This window comes from Salvelinus alpinus, chromosome 28 (assembly GCF_045679555.1).
Source record: "Salvelinus alpinus chromosome 28, SLU_Salpinus.1, whole genome shotgun sequence".
Lineage (NCBI taxonomy): Eukaryota > Metazoa > Chordata > Actinopteri > Salmoniformes > Salmonidae > Salvelinus > Salvelinus alpinus.
In genome coordinates, this window is record NC_092113.1 from 38,947,215 (window position 1) to 38,968,251 (window position 21,037).

Consider the following 21,037-nt stretch of genomic DNA (forward strand, 5'->3'; position numbering starts at 1 on the left):
CATCTCCCAAACCAAGAGGGGGGAAACACACTGCTACAGTCCTACCCTGCTATCCCTGCCGTAATGTATACTGCCTTAAAACACATCGAGAGAGGGAGAGAACCCCTGTCCTAAACTTTTGATTGACAGACACGAGAAGGAACTGATGTATTTTGACATGAGACCAGCTCCTCTGATGATTCCGTACTGATGCGCCTGTCAAAGGCAATTTGCTCTCGTTTCCCTTCTATGTCAATGATGAAACAGAAAACCAACCCAATAACGTTACAACACAGTGACTACATCATATATCTATATCTATGGCACTACAAACTGAGATCTTTAAAAAAAACTCACAACATTTCCATTGTAATTAATATGCGTAATGAAAGTCGGACGGGAAAACCCGAGTGGCATTTTACTCGCTGTTACAGGTGGCTGACGTGAGACAACGTGACTGAGAACATCTGTTGAAGATGGGATGACATGGCTGGTTCAGAAAGATCAGAAAAACCCATTTCATGCATCATAATCACATACAGCCAATAAAAAAATAAAAAAAACAAGGTGAGAGAGGGTTCCAACAGATGAAATGGAAGAGAACAGAGAGCCTCTGTCTCCGTCCTCAAAATACACCCTATTCCTTACATAGTACACTGGGGATTTTCCTGAAAATATAACGACCGACTGGACACAGATGTCAATTCAACGTCTATTCCACTTCTATTCATTGGATATGACACAGAAACAATGTTGATTCAACCAGTGTGTGTCCAGTGGGGAGTTTCAATACTGGGATTCATTCATGTAAAGATATGGTCACTATGCCAGGGTTCTCCCCAAATAAGAGGTGCACTCCGCCCCACATTGTCGACTTGGCTTCCGCAGCCATGTAAAGATTTCATTTACATTACATTACATTTAAGTCATTTAGCAGACGCTCTTATCCAGAGCGACTTACAAATTGGTGCATTCACCTTATGATATCCAGTGGAACAACCACTTTACAATAGTGCATCTAACTCTTTTAGGGGGGGGGGGGGTGGTTAGAAGGATTACTTTATCCTATCCTAGATTTCATAGCAAATTAAACTGATATTTAGTAACGATAGAGTAACTATCTTCGATCGCCAATTCACATTGTTGTTAATTGGGAAACAGATCGTTCAGAAATTCAGAGGTTATCATGTTCATTAATTAATGATGTACATAGAGCTGTACATTGTGTTGGAAAAGCATCGGCTGATAGGGTTTAAGGGTATTTTTCTTCCATTACGACCGCTCAACTTTGAACCTAATTGGTAAGAATGTTCAGAACAGGGAGCTTTTAAAACAATATTCCTGATTGCAGTTACACAGAGGGGTATGAGACATTCTGATTACTACATTCAGACAAAGCAACAATGCAGAACTGTCAAAAGAAAACCAATAAGAATACATTTCCTCAAAGGAAATCCATAGTATAATCAATACCCCAAGCTCAATACAGTATCTAAAGACGATACTTTCCCATCTCTCTCTCAAGGTGAAGAGAGAGAGGAGGCAGGGAGAGAGAGAGAGGTATGTAGGGTGGGAAGAGGTAGTGAAAGTGCACTCTCTCTCTCTCTCTCTCTCTCTCTCTCTCTCTCTCTCTCTCTCTCTCTCTCTCTCTCTCTCTCTCTCTCTCTCTCTCTCTCTCTCTCTCTCTCTCTCTCTCTCTCTCTCTCTCTCTCTCTCTCTCTCTCTCTCTCTCTCTCTCTCTCTCTCTCTCTCTCTCAATTTCAATTCAATTCAATTCAAGGGGCTTTATTGGCATGGGAAACATGTGTTAACATTGCCAAAGCAAGTGAGGTAGGTAATATACAAAAGTCAAATAAACAATAAAAATGAACAGTAAACATTACACATACAGAAGTTTCAAAACAATAAAGACATTACAAATGTCATATTATATATATGCAGTGTTGTAACAATGTACAAATGGTTAAAGCACACAAGTTAAAATAAATAAACATAAATATGGGTTGTATTTACAGTGGTGTTTGTTCTTCACTGGTTGCCCTTTTCTTGTGGCAACAGGTCACAAATCTTGCTGCTGTGATGGCACACTGTGGAATTTCACCCAGTAGATATGGGAGTTTATCAAAATTGGATTTGTTTTCGAATTCTTTGTGGATCTGTGTAATCTGAGGGAAATATGTCTCTCTAATATGGTCATACATTGGGCAGGAGGTTAGGAAGTGCAGCTCAGTTTCCACCTCATTTTGTGGGCAGTGTGCACATAGCCTGTCTTCTCTTGAGAGCCATGTCTGCCTACGGCGGCCTTTCTCAATAGCAAGGCTATGCTCACTGAGTCTGTACATAGTCAAAGCTTTCCTTAAGTTTGGGTCAGTCACAGTGGTCAGGTATTCTGCCACTGTGTACTCTCTGTTTAGGGCCAAATAGCATTCTAGTTTGCTCTGTTTTTTTGTTAATTCTTTCCAATGTGTCAAGTAATTATCTTTTTGTTTTCTCATGATTTGGTTGGGTCTAATTGTGCTGTTGTCCTGGGGCTCTGTGGGGTGTGTTTGTGTTTGTGAACAGAGCCCTAGGACCAGCTTGCTTAGGGGACTCTTCTCCAGGTTCATCTCTCTGTAGGTGATGGCTTTGTTATGGAAGGTTTGGGAATCGCTTCCTTTTAGGTGGTTGTAGAATTTAACGGCTCTTTTCTGGATTTTGATAATTAGTGGGTATCGGCCTAATTCTGCTCTGCATGCATTATTTGGTGTTCTACGTTGTACACGGAGGATATTTTTGCAGAATTCTGCATGCAGAGTCTCAATTTGGTGTTTGTCCCATTTTGTGAAATCTTGGTTGGTGAGCGGACCCCAGACCTCACAACCATAAAGGGCAATGGGCTCTATGACTGATTCAAGTATTTTTAGCCAGATCCTAATTGGTATGTTGAAATTTATGTTCCTTTTGATGGCATAGAAGGCCCTTCTTGCCTTGTCTCTCAGATCGTTCACAGCTTTGTGGAAGTTACCTGTGGTGCTGATGTTTAGGCCGAGGTATGTATAGTTTTTTGTGTGCTCTAGGGCAACGGTGTCTAGATGGAATTTGTGGTCCTGGTGACTGGACCTTTTTTGGAACACCATTATTTTGGTCTTACTGAGATTTACTGTCAGGGCCCAGGTCTGACAGAATCTGTGCAGAAGATCTAGGTGCTGCTGTAGGCCCTCCTTGGTTGGTGACAGAAGCACCAGATCATCAGCAAACAGTAGACATTTGACTTCGGATTCTAGTAGGGTGAGACCGGGTGCTGCAGACTGTTCTAGTGCCCGCGCCAATTCGTTGATATATATGTTGAAGAGGGTGGGGCTTAAGCTGCATCCCTGTCTCACCCCACGACCCTGTGTGAAGAAATGTGTGTGTTTTTTGCCAATTTTAACCGCACACTTGTTGTTTGTGTACATGGATTTTATAATGTCGTATGTTTTACCCCCAACACCACTTTCCATCAATTTGTATAGCAGACCCTCATGCCAAATTGAGTCGAAGGCTTTTTTGAAATCAACAAAGCATGAGAAGACTTTGCCTTTGTTTTGGTTTGTTTGGTTGTCAATTAGGGTGTGTAGGGTGAATACATGGTCTGTTGTACGGTAATTTGGTAAAAAGCCAATTTGACATTTGCTCAGTACATTGTTTTCATTGAGGAAATGTACGAGTCTGCTGTTAATGATAATGCAGAGTATTTTCCCAAGGTTACTGTTGACGCATATTCCACGGTAGTTTTGGGGTCAAATTTGTCTCCACTTTTGTGGATTGGGGTGATCAGTCCTTGGTTCCAAATATTGGGGAAGATGCCAGAGCTAAGGACGATGTTAAAGAGTTTTAGTATAGCCAATTGGAATTTGTTGTCTGTATATTTGATCATTTCATTAAGGATACCATCAACACCACAGGCCTTTTTGGGTTTGAGGGTTTTTATTTTGTCCTGTAACTCATTCAAGGTAATTGGAGAATCCAATGGGTTCTGGTAGTCTTTAATAGTTGATTCTAGGATTTGTATTTGATCATGTATATGTTTTTGTTCTTTATTCTTTGTTATAGAGCCAAAAAGATTGGAGAAGTGGTTTACCCATACATCTCCATTTTGGATAGATAATTCTTCGTGTTGTTGTTTGTTTAGTGTTTTCCAATTTTCCCAGAATTGGTTAGAGTCTATGGAGTCTTCAATTACATTGAGCTGATTTCTGACGTGCTGTTCCTTCTTTTTCCGTAGTGTATTTCTGTATTGTTTTAGTGATTCGCCATAGTGAAGGCGTAGACTCAGGTTTTCCGGGTCTCTATGTTTTTGGTTGGACAGGTTCCTCAATTTATTTCTTAGATTTTTGCATTCTTTATCAAACCATTTGTCATTGTTGTTCATTTTCTTCGGTTTTCTATTTGAGATTTTTAGATTTGATAGGGAAGCTGAGAGGTCAAATATACTGTTAAGATTTTCTACTGCCAAGTTTACACCTTCACTATTGCAGTGGAACATTTTACCCAGGAAGTTGTCTAAAAGGGATTGAATTTGCTGTTGCCTAATTGTTTTTTGGTAGGTTTCCAAACTGCATTCCTTCCATCTATAGCATTTCTTAATGTTACTCAGTTCCTTTGGCTTTGATGCCTCATGATTGAGTATTGCTCTGTTCAAGTAGACTGTGATTTTGCTGTGGTCTGATAGGGGTGTCAGTGGGCTGACTGTGAACGCTCTGAGAGACTCTGGGTTGAGGTCAGTGATAAAGTAGTCTACAGTGCTACTGCCAAGAGATGAGCTATAGGTGAACCTACCATAGGAGTCCCCTCGAAGCCTACCATTGACTATGTACATACCCAGCGTGCGACAGAGCTGCAGGAGTTGTGACCCGTTTTTGTTGGTTATGTTGTCATAGTTGTGCCTAGGGGGGCATATGGGGGAGGGAATGCTGTCACCTGCAGGCAGGTGTTTGTCCCCCTGTGTGCTGAGGGTGTCAGGTTCTTGTCCAGTTCTGGCATTTAGGTCGCCACAGACTAATACATGTCCCTGGGCCTGGAAATGATTGATTTCCCCCTCCAGGATGGAGAAGCTGTCTTTATTAAAGTATGGGGATTCTAGTGGGGGGATATAGGTAGCACACAGGAGGACATTTTTCTCTGTTAAGATAATTTCCTTTTGAATTTCTAGCCAAATGTAAAATGTTCCTGTTTTGATTAATTTAATGGAGTGAGTTAGGTCTGCTCTATACCAAATTAGCATTCCCCCTGAGTCCCTTCCCTGTTTCACACCTGGTAGTTTGGTGGATGGGACTACCAGCTCTCTGTAACCTAGAGGGCAACCAGTGGGTCCGTCTCCGCTATACCATGTTTCTTGCAGGATGACAATGTCTGCATTACTGATTTCTTTGGTGAAGTCCGTGTTCCTGCTCTTTAGGCCAAAGGCAGATGACCTCAGGCCTTGGATATTCCAGGATGATATAGTGAAGGCTTTTTGTTCCATAAAGTGTCCAATGTTGTTGGCCGTGTGGTTTGGCCTCAGGCCAGTAAGTGTGAGCAGAGCCTGCTGAGCATCTGGTACATGCCGTTGGCTTGGGCGAGTGTAAGAGTGGGGGTTGGGCCTGTTTGCCCGCTCACTACCTGGGCGTATGTGTGACTTCCATGTTGATGCTCTCTTTGCGGGGGTGGGGTGCATGGGGTGGGCAGGAGTGGCATAGGTCTGATCTGAGGGGGCCTAAATGGGGTGTGGGCATGGTTGATGTGGGGGGGTGTTGATTGGTTGGGTTGGTGGTGTGGATGTGTCTGGGGGTGCTGTGGTCTGGATGTAAGTCCTCTTGGCGTGGGTCCTCTATGTGTAGGTCCACGGGGGGGTCCTGCAGGTCTTGGAGGGTGTCTCGCTGGTCTGGGTGGGGTGTCTATTGATCTGTTGCTCCTGTGTGAAGTGTTGGGGCTGCGTTTGAGAGCGATGTCCTTTAGAGTCCGGACAAAGGTGGGCACTGCTGCCTTATAGAGGTGGACCTGGTCATAGAGGCTGTTCAAGTCCAGGGTGGAGTGGTGGGCCAGGAAAACATTTGGTTTTGAGGCACAGTCACGGGAAATGCTTGCGTTTACCCGCTGTATTGTAGCAGGGTGGAAGTCTTTTCGTGGTAGCAGGGTGGAGATAACCACTTGTGCATTGGGGAAAGTAGAAGAAGCTTTTTCAATCACTCCCTTCAGTGCTGTGGCCACCCTTTCCTGCTTTGCTCTCAGGTCGTTTGTGCCTGTGTGTATTATTATGTGGCTAGGTGAGCCTAGTTTGTCCTCAGACAGAAGGTCTAGGGCGCGCTGGGTGTTTGGACACCAGAGTTTAGACACACTGTGTTTGGGAAAAAGTTTTTTTTCTTCTATATATTTCCCATTTGAGTCCATAAGGAGAACAATCTGTGTCTTGTGTTTGTTCTCAGTGGGTGTGGGGGGGTTGTCAGGAGGGCTATCAGGGTGGCTGACAGGGGGGGTGCTCAGGGGGGGTGAGAGCTGCTGGGCTTGGGTTTTTTCTTTTGTCTGTTCTGCTGTGATGTTGACTCTATGGTCAGGGTCTGGTGTGGACTGTTCTGCTGTGGTGTCGAGACTTTTGTCCGGTGCTGAGGTGGGCTGTTCTGCTGGCGTCTCTGTGGGGATGGCCACCTCCCTAGTGGGTTGTTCTCTGTCACATGCCATCCCCCTCAACCTCTCCTCCAGCAGTCTGATCCTCTCCTCCATCCCCCTCTCCCTCTCCTCCAGCAGTCTGATCCTCTCCTCTAGTGCTTTGTTCTGCTCCTGCTTCTGCTCTTTCTCCTGTTGAAGTTGTCTCACCACTGTCCAGAGTGCAGATATGTCTCTCTCCACCTCCAGCTCTCCTGGTCTGGTTAAGGGGTTGTTGTGCTGGACTGTTGTCTGGGTCTGTGCTGACTGGAGTGTAATCACCTGCTGTTCCAGCTCCACCTGCCTTACCTCCAGCTGGGTGAATTTATCCTTCATTTCAATGAGGGAGAAGTGCTCTGTACTGGGAGGTTGACTGTCTGCTGAGGGTTGCTCGTCTGTGGGGTTATATGATGAAGAGGTCTGGTCTGACCCGCTTGGGGTGGGGGTATCTTTATCAAGGGAGAGCTTCTCCTGCTGGGCTAATTCTTTGATTAGGTAAAAGTCCAGCTGAAACTGTTTGGGGTTGCCCTGTACCAATACTGTTCCAGACTTATATAGATTTATGTTAGCTGACTCAGAGTCCTCGTTGTCAAGTATCCTGAGTTTCCACCCCTCGTTAACCCCCCCTCTCTTAACAGAGGGGTAGTGTGCTAATATAGCACTGTGCCATGCCAGGGGATGGTTTGTGTGGAAGATAAGGTTGCTGATGTTCCCATTTTTGTAATAGTCAGCAAAAAGTGTCTCTTGATTTTCCATAAGGAGCTTCATTTTGTGCTCTTTTCTTGCCTTATCATTCTTTACACTCACAGGGTACTGTATTTTAATTACCTCTGAACAGCAGGAGGGAGCTTCTAAGGCCTCTCCATTTGGTTGGGGTAGACTATTCGACTCTCCTGCCATTGTTGGGCTAATGGTCTTTGACACCTCTCACTTGACACGTCAGTGCTAGTTGAAGCTGTATCAAGTCAGTTACAGTTGAATACAGTTGAAGCTGTATCTCTCTCAGTTCCACAAAAAATCCAAGTTTAACTAACTCTAAATCTATCTTTTTTAAAGAAAATGCTGAAAAATGCAGGAGCTCATCTGATCATCTGATCATGACCTCTCTCTCTCTCTCTCTCCTTGTTAGCTAGCTAGCTTCTTTCAGGAGAGTCCCTAGCAACTGCCTAGCAACAGGTAAACAACTTAGCTAGCTAAGAAAATTGTATAATTTTACTTTTTTCGAAGGCCTTTCTTCTTTGTTTGCTGCTTGTTTGGTCTCCTAATCAGTCTTGCAGTTTTCTTTTGCTTTTTTTCGATATACTTTCCTCTAAAAACCATGTAAAATTCAATATTTTTTTTAGGAGCTCATCTTTTCAGCTGTTGCTGCTTAATTTGGAACTCTCTCTCTCTCTCTCTCTCTCTCTCTCTCTCTCTCTCTCTCTCTCTCTCTCTCTCTCTCTCTCTCTCTCTCTCTCTCTCTCTCTCTCTCTCTCTCTCTCTCTCTCTCTCTCTCTCTCTCTCTCTCTCTCTCTCTCTCTCTCTCTCTCTCTCTCTCTCTCTCTCTCTCTCTCTCTCTCTCTCTCTCTCTCTCTCTCTCTCTCTCTCTCTCTCTCTCTCTCTCTCTCTCTCTCTCTCTCTCTCTCTCTCTCTCTCTCTCTCTCTCTCTCTCTCTCTCTCTCTCTCTCTCTCTCTCTCTCTCTCTCTCTCTCTCTCTCTCTCTCTCTCTCTCTCTCTCTCTCATGGCCTGTGCCCCAAATTGCACCTTATTTCCCTTTGTAGTGCACTACTCCTGACCAGGGCCCTAGGTATTGGGTCTAAAGTAGTGCACTATATAGGGTTACGTTTGGCACGCCAGCCTCTGGAAGAAGCAGTCAATCAGAGCCTTATCTGAAATGCTATTGCCAACCCTGCAGATCAATGAGCAGCCAAGCCAAGCTCCAGCAGGCAGTTAGAGAGATATAGGGGTGTAATAACTTTACATTTGAGCCACAGATAAAATAACAATAAAAAATAAAATCTAAATTCGCTTCGGCTGACACATTTTGAAATGATTACACCAATATCAAAATTGTGCCACCGCCCCCATTCCCCCATTATGAGTGTGTGTGTGTGTGTTATAGTGTGTGTGTGTGTGTGTGTGTGTTATAGTGTGTGTGTCCTACCTGTCGAAGTCTCGGTTGCAGAGATTGATAAGGCCTCTATGTTCATCTCTCTGTGTCTGTCATGCCTGCTCCCGCTCACCCTCCCTGGCGCTTCGAGGGTGCCAGGCTGCCCTGCATTACGCACTCCTGCCACCATCATTACGCACTCCTGCTCCCCTCGTCACGCGCTTCAGCGATTCATTACACTCACCTGGACTCACTCTCCTGTGTTTATTTCCTCCCCTATATCTGTCTGTTCCCGAGGTTGTTCCCCGCCTCTGCATTAATGTTCGTATGTCGTTGTGTTGCCGGGTTCTGTGTCGTTGTGTTACCGGGTTCTGTGTCGTTGTGTTACCGGGTTCTGTGTTGTTGTGTTACCGGGTTCTGACGCTGTTCATGTCCTGTTCCATGTCTGTGTAAATTAAATGTTCAACTTCCTGTACCTGTTTCTCATCTCCAGCGTCGGTTCTTACAGTGTCTATATCTCTGTGTCTATCTCTCTGTGTCTATATCTCTGTGTCTATCTCTCTGTGTCTATCTTTCTGTGTCTTTCTCTCTGTGTCTATCTCTCTGTGTCTATCTTTCTGTGGTGTCTATCTCTCTGTGTCTATCTCTCTGTGTCTATCTCTCTGTGTCTATCTCTCTGTGTCTACATCTCTGTGTCTATCTCTCTGTGTCTATCTCTCTGTGTCTACATCTCTGTGTCTATCTCTCTGTGTCTATCTCTCTGTGTCTATCTCTCTGTGTCTATCTCTCTGTGTCTATATCTCTGTGTCTATCTTTCTGTGGTGTCTATCTCTCTGTGGTGTCTATCTCTCTGTGTCTATATCTCTGTGTCTATCTCTCTGTGGTGTCTATCTCTCTGTGTCTATCTCTCTGTGTCTATCTTTCTATGTCTATCTCTCTGTGTCTATCTCTCTGTGTCTATCTCTCTGTGTCTATCTCTCTGTGTCTACATCTCTGTGTCTATCTCTCTGTGTCTATCTCTCTGTGTCTATCTCTCTGTGTCTATCTCTCTGTGTCTATATCTCTGTGTCTATCTCTCTGTGTCTATCTTTCTGTGGTGTCTATCTCTCTGTGGTGTCTATCTCTCTGTGTCTATATCTCTGTGTCTATCTCTCTGTGGTGTCTATCTCTCTGTGTCTATCTCTCTGTGTCTATCTTTCTATGTCTATCTCTCTGTGTCTATCTCTCTGTGTCTATCTCTCTGTGTCTATCTCTCTGTGTCTATCTCTCTGTGTCTATCTCTCTGTGTCTATCTTTCTGTGGTGTCTATCTCTCTGTGTCTATCTCTCTGTGTCTATCTTTCTGTGGTGTCTATCTCTCTGTGTCTATCTCTCTGTGTCTTTCAATTCAAATCAAATCAAATTGCTTTATTGGCATGACTAAGGCTGTGGCGGTTATGACATTTTGTCATCCGGTTATTGTCATGCAAAAGATTGCTGGTCTCAATGTAATTGACCATTAATTACCATAAACACATTTATCATCTCCAGGCCTCCATGAATACAAGCAACTGGTGCGAGCATTTGGAACATCTACATTTTAAAAAGTTTAATATATCAATATAATGTACGTCTTCAAAGTAAATCCATTATTTATTTTTGGCAGGTCTAAAAAGACATTATGATATGAAGAAAATTTATTTCAGAAGAACAGAATATGAATTGGCCTATGTTCTATTGCCATAGGCTGTAGGCTTTTTCGTTTAACTGACAAAAATATGTTTTGAAGTCCCGTGCCATTATTTTATATTCTATGAGTTTCTAGTAAGAATATAATTGAACTTAGCTGAATAAAATAGAAAGGATGTTTTTCACCGTTCTAGAGTGAGAGTGTACATATGAACGGACTATGTTGAGCATAAAAGTCATTTGAAACAAGTTCCTGTAAGATAGATTCAGAGTTATTTGGCAACTTTAGTTGTGAATGATACAAACCTTAGAATGTTTTAAAAATCTTAACATATATGGGCTGCAAGATTGTCGATGAGTTGAGAAAGTTGAAAATAAATCTTGCTCTCTGTTGCTTGCCTCAGGCTGCACACGCTGTTCTCTCATCAAGTGATCGTATTTTTACCCATCAGACTATTGTCAATTTAATTTAGACTTTATTTTTTATTTATAAAAAAATAAATAATAATTTACCCCCTTTTTCTCCCCAATTTCATGGTATCCAATTGTTATTAGTTACTATCTTGTCTCATCGCTACAACTCCCGTACGGGCTCGGGAGAGACGAAGGTCGAAAGCCAAGCGTCCTCCGAAACACAACCCAACCAAGCCGCACTGCTTCTTAACACAGCGCACCTCCAACCCGGAAGCCAGCCGCACCAATGTGTCGGAGGAAATACCGTGCACCTGGCGACCTTGGTTAGCCCGCACTGCGCCCGGCCCGCCACAGGAGTCGCTGGTGCGCGATGAGACAAGTATATCCCTACCGGCCAAACCCTCCCTAACTCGGACGACGCTAGGCCAATTGTGCACCCAGAGTCTCTGGTGGCTCATCTAGCGCTGCGATGCAGTGCCCTAGACCACTGCGCCACCCTATTTAGTCTTTATTAACATGTCAAATTACTTACACACACACACACACACACACACACACACACACACACACACACACACACACACACACACACACACACACACACACACACACACACACACACACACACACACACACAACATGTTAATGGTTTTTAAATGTATGTAAATTGTAAAGTCTTTTACACTGTGTGAAGAGCATGCAGCCTCTCGCTGTGTAACAGGTGATATTCCGCCCAAACTCTGTATTCCAGGGGCTCTCCAACCCTGTTCCTGCTGCTACCCAGTGCTTCATTTGGGAAAACAAATTAAATCTGTTCGGTGACATCGATAGTAACATGTTTTCACAACGAAAACATTTAATTAAACTGTTTACAGCCCCTCTCTCTGCGTGCTGAAGAAAGGAATGAAAGAGAGAGAGGAGGAGATGGAAACGCACAGTGGTGAGGTATTCTGTAGCTAAAGGAATGAAAGAGAGAGAAGAGGAGATGGAAACGCACGGTGGGGAGGTATTCTGTAGCTAAAGGAATGAAAGAGAGAGAAGAGGAGATGGAAACACACGGTGGTGAGACATTCTGTAGCTAAAGGTAATGTGCCATCATATTCATTTTCTGAAAATATAAACAAAATGCCCTCATACTAGGCTTTTCAAAATCAAATACAAGATCACTATAATTGTAGGCTAACTCTGCACAATTAATGAACCAACAGTATCGCCGAGGCCTATAAGATATCTCCCAGACTCATGGATAGAAAGTTTGGAGCGTAAGGTAACCAGTCCATCCAGTATGCATACTAATACAGTCCACACTCAAAGGTGATTACTAGAATTTAACTATATATATATATATATATAGATCAGGTATTCACAAACTGGGGTACGCTAAAGAAAAAGGTGATTCACATTTTAAAAAAACATATTATAATAATAATTCACATTTTCGAACAGTACATTTATATTTTCCAACGGGGCTATACATGTGGGTGAGTTTTTTTCTCTCGCCTGAGTAGCCTCGTTTCACTGTCAAAAATAACATTAAACCATCTAGGTGTTCAGCGAAATAACCAACACAATGTCAAATACAGGTAGCCTAGTCAAATAATTAACATCCAATCACATTAACCGTTGCTCTATCGCGGGAATTCCACTAACGGTCCGTATGTAGCCAGACGTAGCCGCTGCTCATTCCGTTTGCTCGAAAATTGATTAATGGTTAAAAAATGTAAGGCCCGCGTCCATAGAGACACATACCAGCTCTACTGGTAGTACTGCAACTACCAGCAGTACTACACCTGCACCTGTCGACAAAACAAGTTGTTCTGCTTCCACGAGCACATCCAATGCTAGCATCAGTAATTCTACATTTGTTGTTAGCCCAGCTAGCATTGACATTGACAGTTATGAATCTGATGCAGCCGAAGAGCTACTGCACCCTTACCCGGGAAAGCACCGAACAACAGACAGGGACGTTGGACCATCGGAGAGGCGCAAATATGATGAGAACTACATTGATTTGGGGTTCACTTATATTGGGAGTAGTGCCTTTCCTCAGCCACAGTGTGTTATACGTGCAAAAGTACTATCTCACAACTTGATGAAACCTTCACTCTTTTAGAAACAAATTGTGGAGTACTTAATTCTTCCTGCTGCCGCGGATATGGCTGGGACAATGCTGGGGGAAAATGCCAAAACAACTATACAGACAATGACTTCAAACAACACTGTTTCACGACGCATCAGTGACATGGCAGGAGATGTTTTGAAACAATTACTGCTTCGCATACAAGCCAGTGAATTCTATGCGTTACAGCTGGATGAGTCAACAGACGTGGCGGGCCTGGCACAGCTCCTGGTATATGTCTTTACGTTTATGGGGGGTCAATTAAGGAAGACATCCTCTTCTGCAAACCACTGGAAACCAGGACAACAGGAGAGGATATTTTTAAAGCACTGGACAGCTTTGTGACATCAAATGGACTTTGGTGGTCAAGATGTGTTGGTATCTGTACTGATGGCGCAAAAGCCATGACAGGGAGACATAGTGGAGTGGTAATGTGTGTGCAAGCAGTTGCTCCCGACGACCCTTAGCTACACCGCAGCATCCACCGAGAGGCTCTTGCTGCCAAGGGAATGCCTGACAGCCTGAAAGATGTTTTGGACACTACAGTGAAAATGGTTAACTTTGTTAAAGCAAGACCCCTGAACTCTCGTGTATTTTCTGCATTACGCAATGATATGGGCAGCAACCATGTAACGCTTTTACAACATAGAGAAGTGCGCTAGTTATCAAGGGGCAAAGTATTGACACGTTTTTTTAATTGAGAGACGAGCTTAAAGTTTTCTTTGCTGACCATAATTTCACTTGTCTGACTGCTTGCATGATGACAAGTTTCTCACACGACTGGCTTATCTGGGGGATGTTTTTTCTCGCCTGAATGATCTGAATCTAGGATTACAGAGACTCTCTGCAACTATATTCAATGTGCGGGACATAATTGAGGCGATGATTAAGAAGTTGGAGCTCTTGTCTGTCTGCATTAACAAGGACAACACACAGGTCTTTCCATCATTGTATGATTTTTTGTGTGCAAATTAACTCAAGCTTACGAACAATGTCCAATGTGATATAGCGAAGGAGCTGAGTGAGCTGGGTGCGCAATTACGTAGGTACTTTCCCGAAACGGATGACACAAACAACTGGATTCGTTATCCCTTTCACTGCATCGCAGTGCTAGCTGCGCCACCAGAGTCTCTGGGTTCGCGCCCAGGCTGGGCTGGGTTCGCGCCCAGGCTCTGTCGCAGCCGGCCGCAACCGGGAGGTCCGTGGGGCGACGCACAATTTGCATAGCGTCGTCCGGGTTAGGGAGGGTTTGGCCGGTAGGGGATATCCTTGTCTCAGTATGTAAAAATGTAATAAAATGTATGCACTCTACTGTAAGTCGCTCTGGATAAGAGCGTCTGCTAAATGACTAAAATGTAAATGTAAATGTAATGCCCTGCCTCCAGTCCACTTACCGATATATGAACAAGAGAGCCTCATCAAAATTGCAACAAGCGGTTCTGTGAAAATGTTATTTAATCAGAAGCCACTGCCAGATTTCTGTATTGGGCTGCGCTCAGAGAATCCTGCCTTGGCAAATCACGCTGTTAAGACACTGATGCCCTTTGCAACCACGTACCTATGTGAGAGTGGATTCTCAGCCCTCACTAGCATGAAAACTAAATACAGGCACAGACTGTGTGTGGAAAATGATTTAAGACTGAGACTCTCCCCAATACAATCCAACATTGCAGAGTTATGTGCATCTTTTCAAGCACACCCTTCTCATTAACTTGTGGTGAGTTATTCACAATTGTCGATGAACAAATAAGGTTTTATATGTCAGATGGCTAAATAAAGAGCAAAATGATTGATTATTATTTTTATATTATTATTTGTGCCCTGGTCCTATAAGAGCTCTTTGTCACTTCTCACGAGCCGGGTTGTGACAAAAACTCACACTCATTTTTATGTTTAATAAATGTATCGTATAGTGTGTGTGTGTGTGTGGCAGACTTACAATGATGGCAAAAAACAACATTTGAGAGTGCGTTGATCCTAGTGCTAGAGGGGGTACAGCTGGAGGTTGAATGTTTGAAGGGGTACGGAAGTATAAAAGTTTGGGTACCACTGGGCTAGTAATGATGTACCAAAGACATCTTAAATCAGTTTGTTTGATGTTTTTCTGCATAATATGCGGAAGGCTATGTATTGTATAACAGCACAATGATTATTTTATTTCAGGTTTTTGGGCTCATATATACAGTGCCTTCAGAAATAATTCATACCCATCGACTTATTCCACATTTTGTTGTGTAACAGCCTGAATTCGAAATGGATTAAATTGATTTTTTTCCCCCTCACCCATCTACACACAATACCACATAATGACAAAGTGAAAACATTTATTGAATATGAAATACAGAAATATCTCATTTACATAAGAATTCAGACTTCCGAGCCAATAATTTGTAGAAGCACCTTTGGTAGCTATTACAGCTGACTTTCTGGGTAAGTCTCTAAGAGCTGTGAGTCTTTCTGGGTAAGTCTCTAAGAGCTGTGAGTCTTTCTGGGTAAGTCTCTAAGAGCTGTGAGTCTTTCTGGGTAAGTCTCTAAGAGCTGTGAGTCTTTCTGGTTAAGTCTCTAAGAGCTGTGAGTCTTTCTGGGTAAGTCTCTAAGAGCTGTGAGTCTTTCTGGGTAAGTCTCTAAGAGCTGTGAGTCTTTCTGGGTAAGTCTCTAAGAGCTGTGAGTCTTTCTGGTTAAGTCTCTAAGAGCTGTGAGTCTTTCTGGGTAAGTCGCTAAGAGCTGTGAGTCTTTCTGGGTAAGTCTCTAAGAGCTTTCCACATCTGGATTGTGCAACATTTGCCCATTATTATTTTCTAAATTCTTCGAGCTCTGTCAAATTGGTTGTTGATCATTGCTTGACAACCATTTTCAGGTCTTGCCATAGATTTTCAAGTAGATTTAAGTCAAAACTGTAACTCTGCCACTCAGGAACATTGACTGTCTTCTTGGTAAACAACTCCAGTGTAGATTTGGCCTTGTGTTTCAGGTTATTGTCCTGCTGAAAGGTAAATTAATATCCCAGTGACTGGTGGAAAGCAGACTGAACCAAGTCTCCTTCTAGGATTTTGCCTGTGCTTAGCTTCATTACGTTTCTTTTTTTATCCGGAAAAACTCCCCACTACTTAATGATTACAAGCATACCCATAACATGATGCAGCCACCACTATGCTTGAAAATATAGAGAGTGGTACTCAGTAATGTGTTGTATTGGATTTGCCCCAACCAGTGCCTTGTTTGCTAACAGGATGCATGTTTTGGAATATTTATATTCTGTACAGGTTTCCTTCTCTTCACTCTGTCAATTAGGTTAGTATTGTGGAGTGACTGCAATGTTGTTGATCCATCCTCAGTTTTCTCCTATTACAGCCATTAAACTCTGTAACTGTTTTAAAGTCACCATTGGCCTCATGGTGAAAACCCTGAGCGGTTTCCTTTCTCTCCAGCAACTGAGTTAGGAAGGACGCCTGTATCTTTGTAGTGACTGGATGTATTGATACACAATCCAAAGTGTAATTAATAACATCACCATGCTCAAAGGGATACTCAATGTCTGTTTTTCTTCCAATAGGTGTTCTTCATTGCGAAGCATTGGAAAACCTCCCTGGTCTTTGTGGTTGAATCTGTTTTTGAAATCTGTTTTTCTATCTGTATGTGTGTCTGTGTGTCTATATCCATCTGTGTGAGTGTATAACAGTACCTTTCGAAGTCTCCGTTGCACAGTGCTCTGACAGGAATGGCGATGGCCTGCCACACTGGGTTTAGAGTGTTCTTCACAACCTCCGTCTTGTGGCAGATAGTAAACCTGGACAGACGGAAGAATGAATACAGCCCGACAACAACTTCCCTTACCCATCTTCCGCAACCTAACACCTAGCACCTACTTAACTCTACCATGGATATAGTCTTGTTTGAACACTTAGCTAAACATTTAAATATATAGTTAAAAACATACATTACGAAAGTATTCGGACCCCTTGACTTTTTCCACATTTTGTTACGTTACAGACTTATTCTAAAATGGATTAAATTAAACATTTCCTTCATCAATCTACACACAAAACCCCATAATGACATAGCAAAAACAGGTTATAGAATTGTTGGCAAATGTATAAAATAAAATAAAAAAATGAAATATCACATTTACATAAGTATTCAGACCCTTTACACTGTACTTTCTTGAAGCACCTTTGGCAGCGATTACAGCCTTGAGTCTTCTTGGGTATGACGCTACAAGCTTGGCACACCTGTATTTGGGGAGTTTCTCCCATTCTTCTCTGCAGCTCCTCTCAAGCTCTGTCAGGTTGGATGGGGAATGTTGCTGCACAGCTATTTTCAGGTCTCTCCAGAGATGTTTGATCGGGTTCAAGTCCGGGCTCTGAATGGGCCACTCAAGGACATTCAGAGACTTGTTCCGAAGTCACTCCTGTGTTGTCTTGGCTGTGTGCTTAGGGTCATTGTCCTGTTGGAAGGTGAACCTTCACCCCAGTCTGAAGTCCTGAGTGCTCTGGAGGAGGTTTTCATCAAGGATCTCTCTGTACTTTGCTCCGTTCATCTTTCCCTCAATCCTAACTAGTCTCCCAGTCCCTGCCGCTGAAAAACATCCCCACAGCATTATGCTGCCACCACCATGCTTCACCGTAGGGATGGTGCCAGGTTTCCTCCAGACGTGACGCTTGGCATTCAGGCCAAAGAGTTCAATCATGGTTTCATCAGACCAGAGAATCTTGTTTCTCATGGTCTGAGAGTCTTTAGGTGCCTTTTGGCAAACTCCAAGCGGGCTGTCATGTGCCTTTTACTGAGGAGTAGCTTCCATCTGGCCACTCTACCATAAAGGCCTGATTGGTGGAGTTCTGAAGCGATGGTTGTCCTTCTGGAAGGTTCTCCCATCTACACAGAGGAACTCTAGAGTTCTGTCAAAACTATGAAATAATACATATGGAATCATGTAGTAAGCTAAAAAGTTTTAAACGAATCTAAATATATTTTATGTTTGAGATTCTTCAAATAGCCACCCTTTACCTTGATGACAGCTTTGCACACTCTTGGCATTCTCTCAACCAGCTTGATGAGATAGTCATCAGGAATGTTTTTCAATTAACAGGTGTGCCTCCTTAAAAGTTAATTTGTGGAATTTCTTTCCTTAATGCGTTTGAGCCAATCAGTTGTGTTGTGACAAGGTAGGCTGAATACCGAACTGTGCCCAGGAGCCCTAACTCCTCCCATTAATAATGTTAGTCACTGTCACTCAGATATCATTAACACCACATAACATTTGTAGAATTGCAGAAAATGTGCTTCAAAACTGCACATATTGCTCTCCGACCCATGGCAAAATTGGTAGAATTTCAGGTAACTTGCTTTAAAACTGCAGCATTTTCTCTCCGCCCCATGGTATAATGTGTAGAATTGTTGGAAATAAATGTAATATTTTCTCTCTGCCCGTCAAGAGGTGGGGCCACTACAACATTTTGCCCTCATACTTCTCTTTGGTAAAACAGTAGATTAGAGCCAGAAAACAAACAGAAAAACAGGAATGAAGAACTCACGTTCCATCCTCGTTACTCCGATAGAAGACCAGGAAGGGGTCCGACTTCCCAAAGAAGTCTTTCCTGTCCAGCTTGTGGGCACAGAACTGCATGGTGGCAACTTCCTGGAGCAGAGAGAGAGAGAGAGGAAGAGGGAGAAAGAGAGAGAGAGGGGGGACAGAGAGGGGGGGGCAGAGAGAGAGGGGAAGAGGGGGTGGCAGAGAGAGAGGGGAAGAGAGCGAAAGAGAGAGAGAGGGAGGGGGGGCAGAGAGAGGGAGGGCAGAGAGAGAGAGAGTGAGGGGGACAGAGAGAGTGAGGGGGACAGAGAGAGAGAGAGAGAGAGATGGAGGGTGGGAGATGGAGGGAGGCAGAGTGAGAGAGATGACCAAGAGAGAGAACGGAGAAAAAGACAGAGAGAGGGGACAGAGAGGGAGAGAGAGGAGACATTACATTGTAAATCTCCAGCAGGAGTGCAGGTTCTCTGTATGCTTCCTGTTGTATTTTGTATATGGTGTCTTGTGCCAAGATATAAAAGCACTGAACGACCAAATAAACCCATTGGCTGCATCCTAATAAGCAACACACCACAGCAGCATCGCATAGCCAGTGAGCCCTGATTTTAAAATCCAAAATCCTAGCTAAAGAAAGAACAAACACATTAATAATTATTACTCAAGTCATGTTCTGCATTCAAAACTAGGAGTATCGAAAAGCAACGTTTAAAATGTAATGTGCAACCTTGTGGTTGTGAAGGTTGTGATTACAGCCCTAAACGCCTGAGAGTGCATACAAAATGGGGCTCTGAAATAGAATAGGTTTAGAAAATGAAAATGGCCTTTAAGTCTCTGTATGTAGGGTGGGATAGAGGGGGTTTAGTTCAGCTAATGATACATTTTAAAGCCTGGTATTATTATCATAATCACACTCATTCTGGCAGCATTTTAGTGTTCACGCACCGCCATTATGGAGACAATGGGTACTTCCCAAATTGTACCCCATTTCCTATGTAGAGCACTCCTTTTGACCTCGGCCAATAGGGTGTCCCACAGGGTTCTAACCAGAGACAAGGGTGCAGTTAGAGACAAGGGTGCTATTTGGTACACATAAAAAATGAATGCTCCCCAACCCCGTAATGGCTGTATTGTATGTAATGTCTGTAATGGCTGTGCTGCCAGAGTAATGGCTGTAATGGCTGTGCTGCCAGAGTAATGTCTGTCATGGGAAGGAAAGGGAAAGGGGGATACCTAGTCAGTTGTACAACTGAGTGCCTTCAACTGAAATGTGTCTCCGGATTTAACCCAACCCCTCTGAATCAGAGAGGTGCGGGGGGCTGCCTTAATCGACATCCACGTCTTCGGCACCCGGGGAACTGTAATGTCTATAATAGCTGTGCTGCCAGTGTAATGTCTGTCATGGCTGTGCTGCCAGAGTAATGTCTGTAATGGCTGTGCTGCCAGTGTAATGTCTGTCATGGCTGTGCTGCCAGAGTAATGTCTGTCATGGCTGTGCTGCCAGAGTAATGTCTGTAACGGCTGTGCTGCCAAGTAATGTCTGTAATGGCTGTGCTGCCAGAGTAATGTCTGTAATGGCTGTGCTGCCAGAGTAATGTCTGTAATGGCTGTGCTGCCAGAGTAATGTCTGTAATGGCTGTGCTGCCAGAGTAATGTCTGTAATGGCTGTGCTGCCAGAGTAATGTCTGTAACGGCTGTGCTGCCAAGTAATGTCTGTAATGGCTGTGCTGCCGGGTGCAGTACATTACAATACAATACAGTATGCTACAGAATAGTATTCTACAGTATAAAACAGTATAGTGCAGTACAGTATAATACAGTATAGTGCAGTGCAGTATAACACAGCATAATACAGTATAGTGCAGTACAGTATAACACAGCATAATACAGTATAGTGCAGTACAGTATAGTACAATACAGTATTATACAGTACAGTGCAGTACAATACAGTACAATACAGTACAGTGCAGTACAGTATAATACAGTATAATACAGTACAGTATAGTGCAGTACAGTACAATACAGTACAATACAGTATAGTACAGTACAGTATAATACAGTACAATGCAGTACAGTATAATACAGTATAATACAGTACAGTGCAGTACAGTAAAGTATAATACAGTACAGTGGAGTACAGTATAGTGCAGTACAGTATAATACAATATAGTGTAGTACAGTACAAGTACAAGACAGTACAATACAGTATAGTGCAGTACAGTATATTATAGTACAGTAAAATACAGTATAGTACAGGCTAATAAAGTATAGTATAATACAGTATAATAGAGTATAGTACAGTACAGTATAATACGGTATAGTGCAGTACAATACAATACAGTATTATACAGTAAAATACAGTATAATACAGTACAGTATAATACAGCACAATACAGTACAGTGCAGTACAATACAGCATAGTGCAGTATAGTATAATACAGTATAATGCAGTACAGTATAATACAGTATACAGTATAGTGCAGTACTGTATAATGCAGTATAGTGCAGTACAGTATAATACAGCACATTACAGTATAATACAGTATAATACAGTATAGTGCAGTACAGTATAATACAGTATAGTGCAGTACAGTATAATACAGCATAA

The 21,037-nt window shown here is 43.0% G+C and overlaps 1 protein-coding gene across 3 annotated transcripts in view; it reads right to left on the reverse strand.

Annotated features, from left to right (window-relative positions):
• LOC139557849 (copine-8-like) overlaps positions 1–21,037 on the reverse strand; it is a 217,468-nt gene that overhangs the window by 54,981 nt on the left and 141,450 nt on the right. For all 3 annotated transcript variants that reach the window (XM_071373098.1, XM_071373100.1, XM_071373099.1), the window contains 2 exons: positions 18,440–18,543; positions 16,591–16,695 (listed from right to left, as the gene is read on the reverse strand). In XM_071373098.1, the coding sequence (XP_071229199.1) occupies positions 16,591–16,695; positions 18,440–18,543 (209 nt within the window). The remainder of the gene's footprint in view (positions 1–16,590; positions 16,696–18,439; positions 18,544–21,037) is intronic.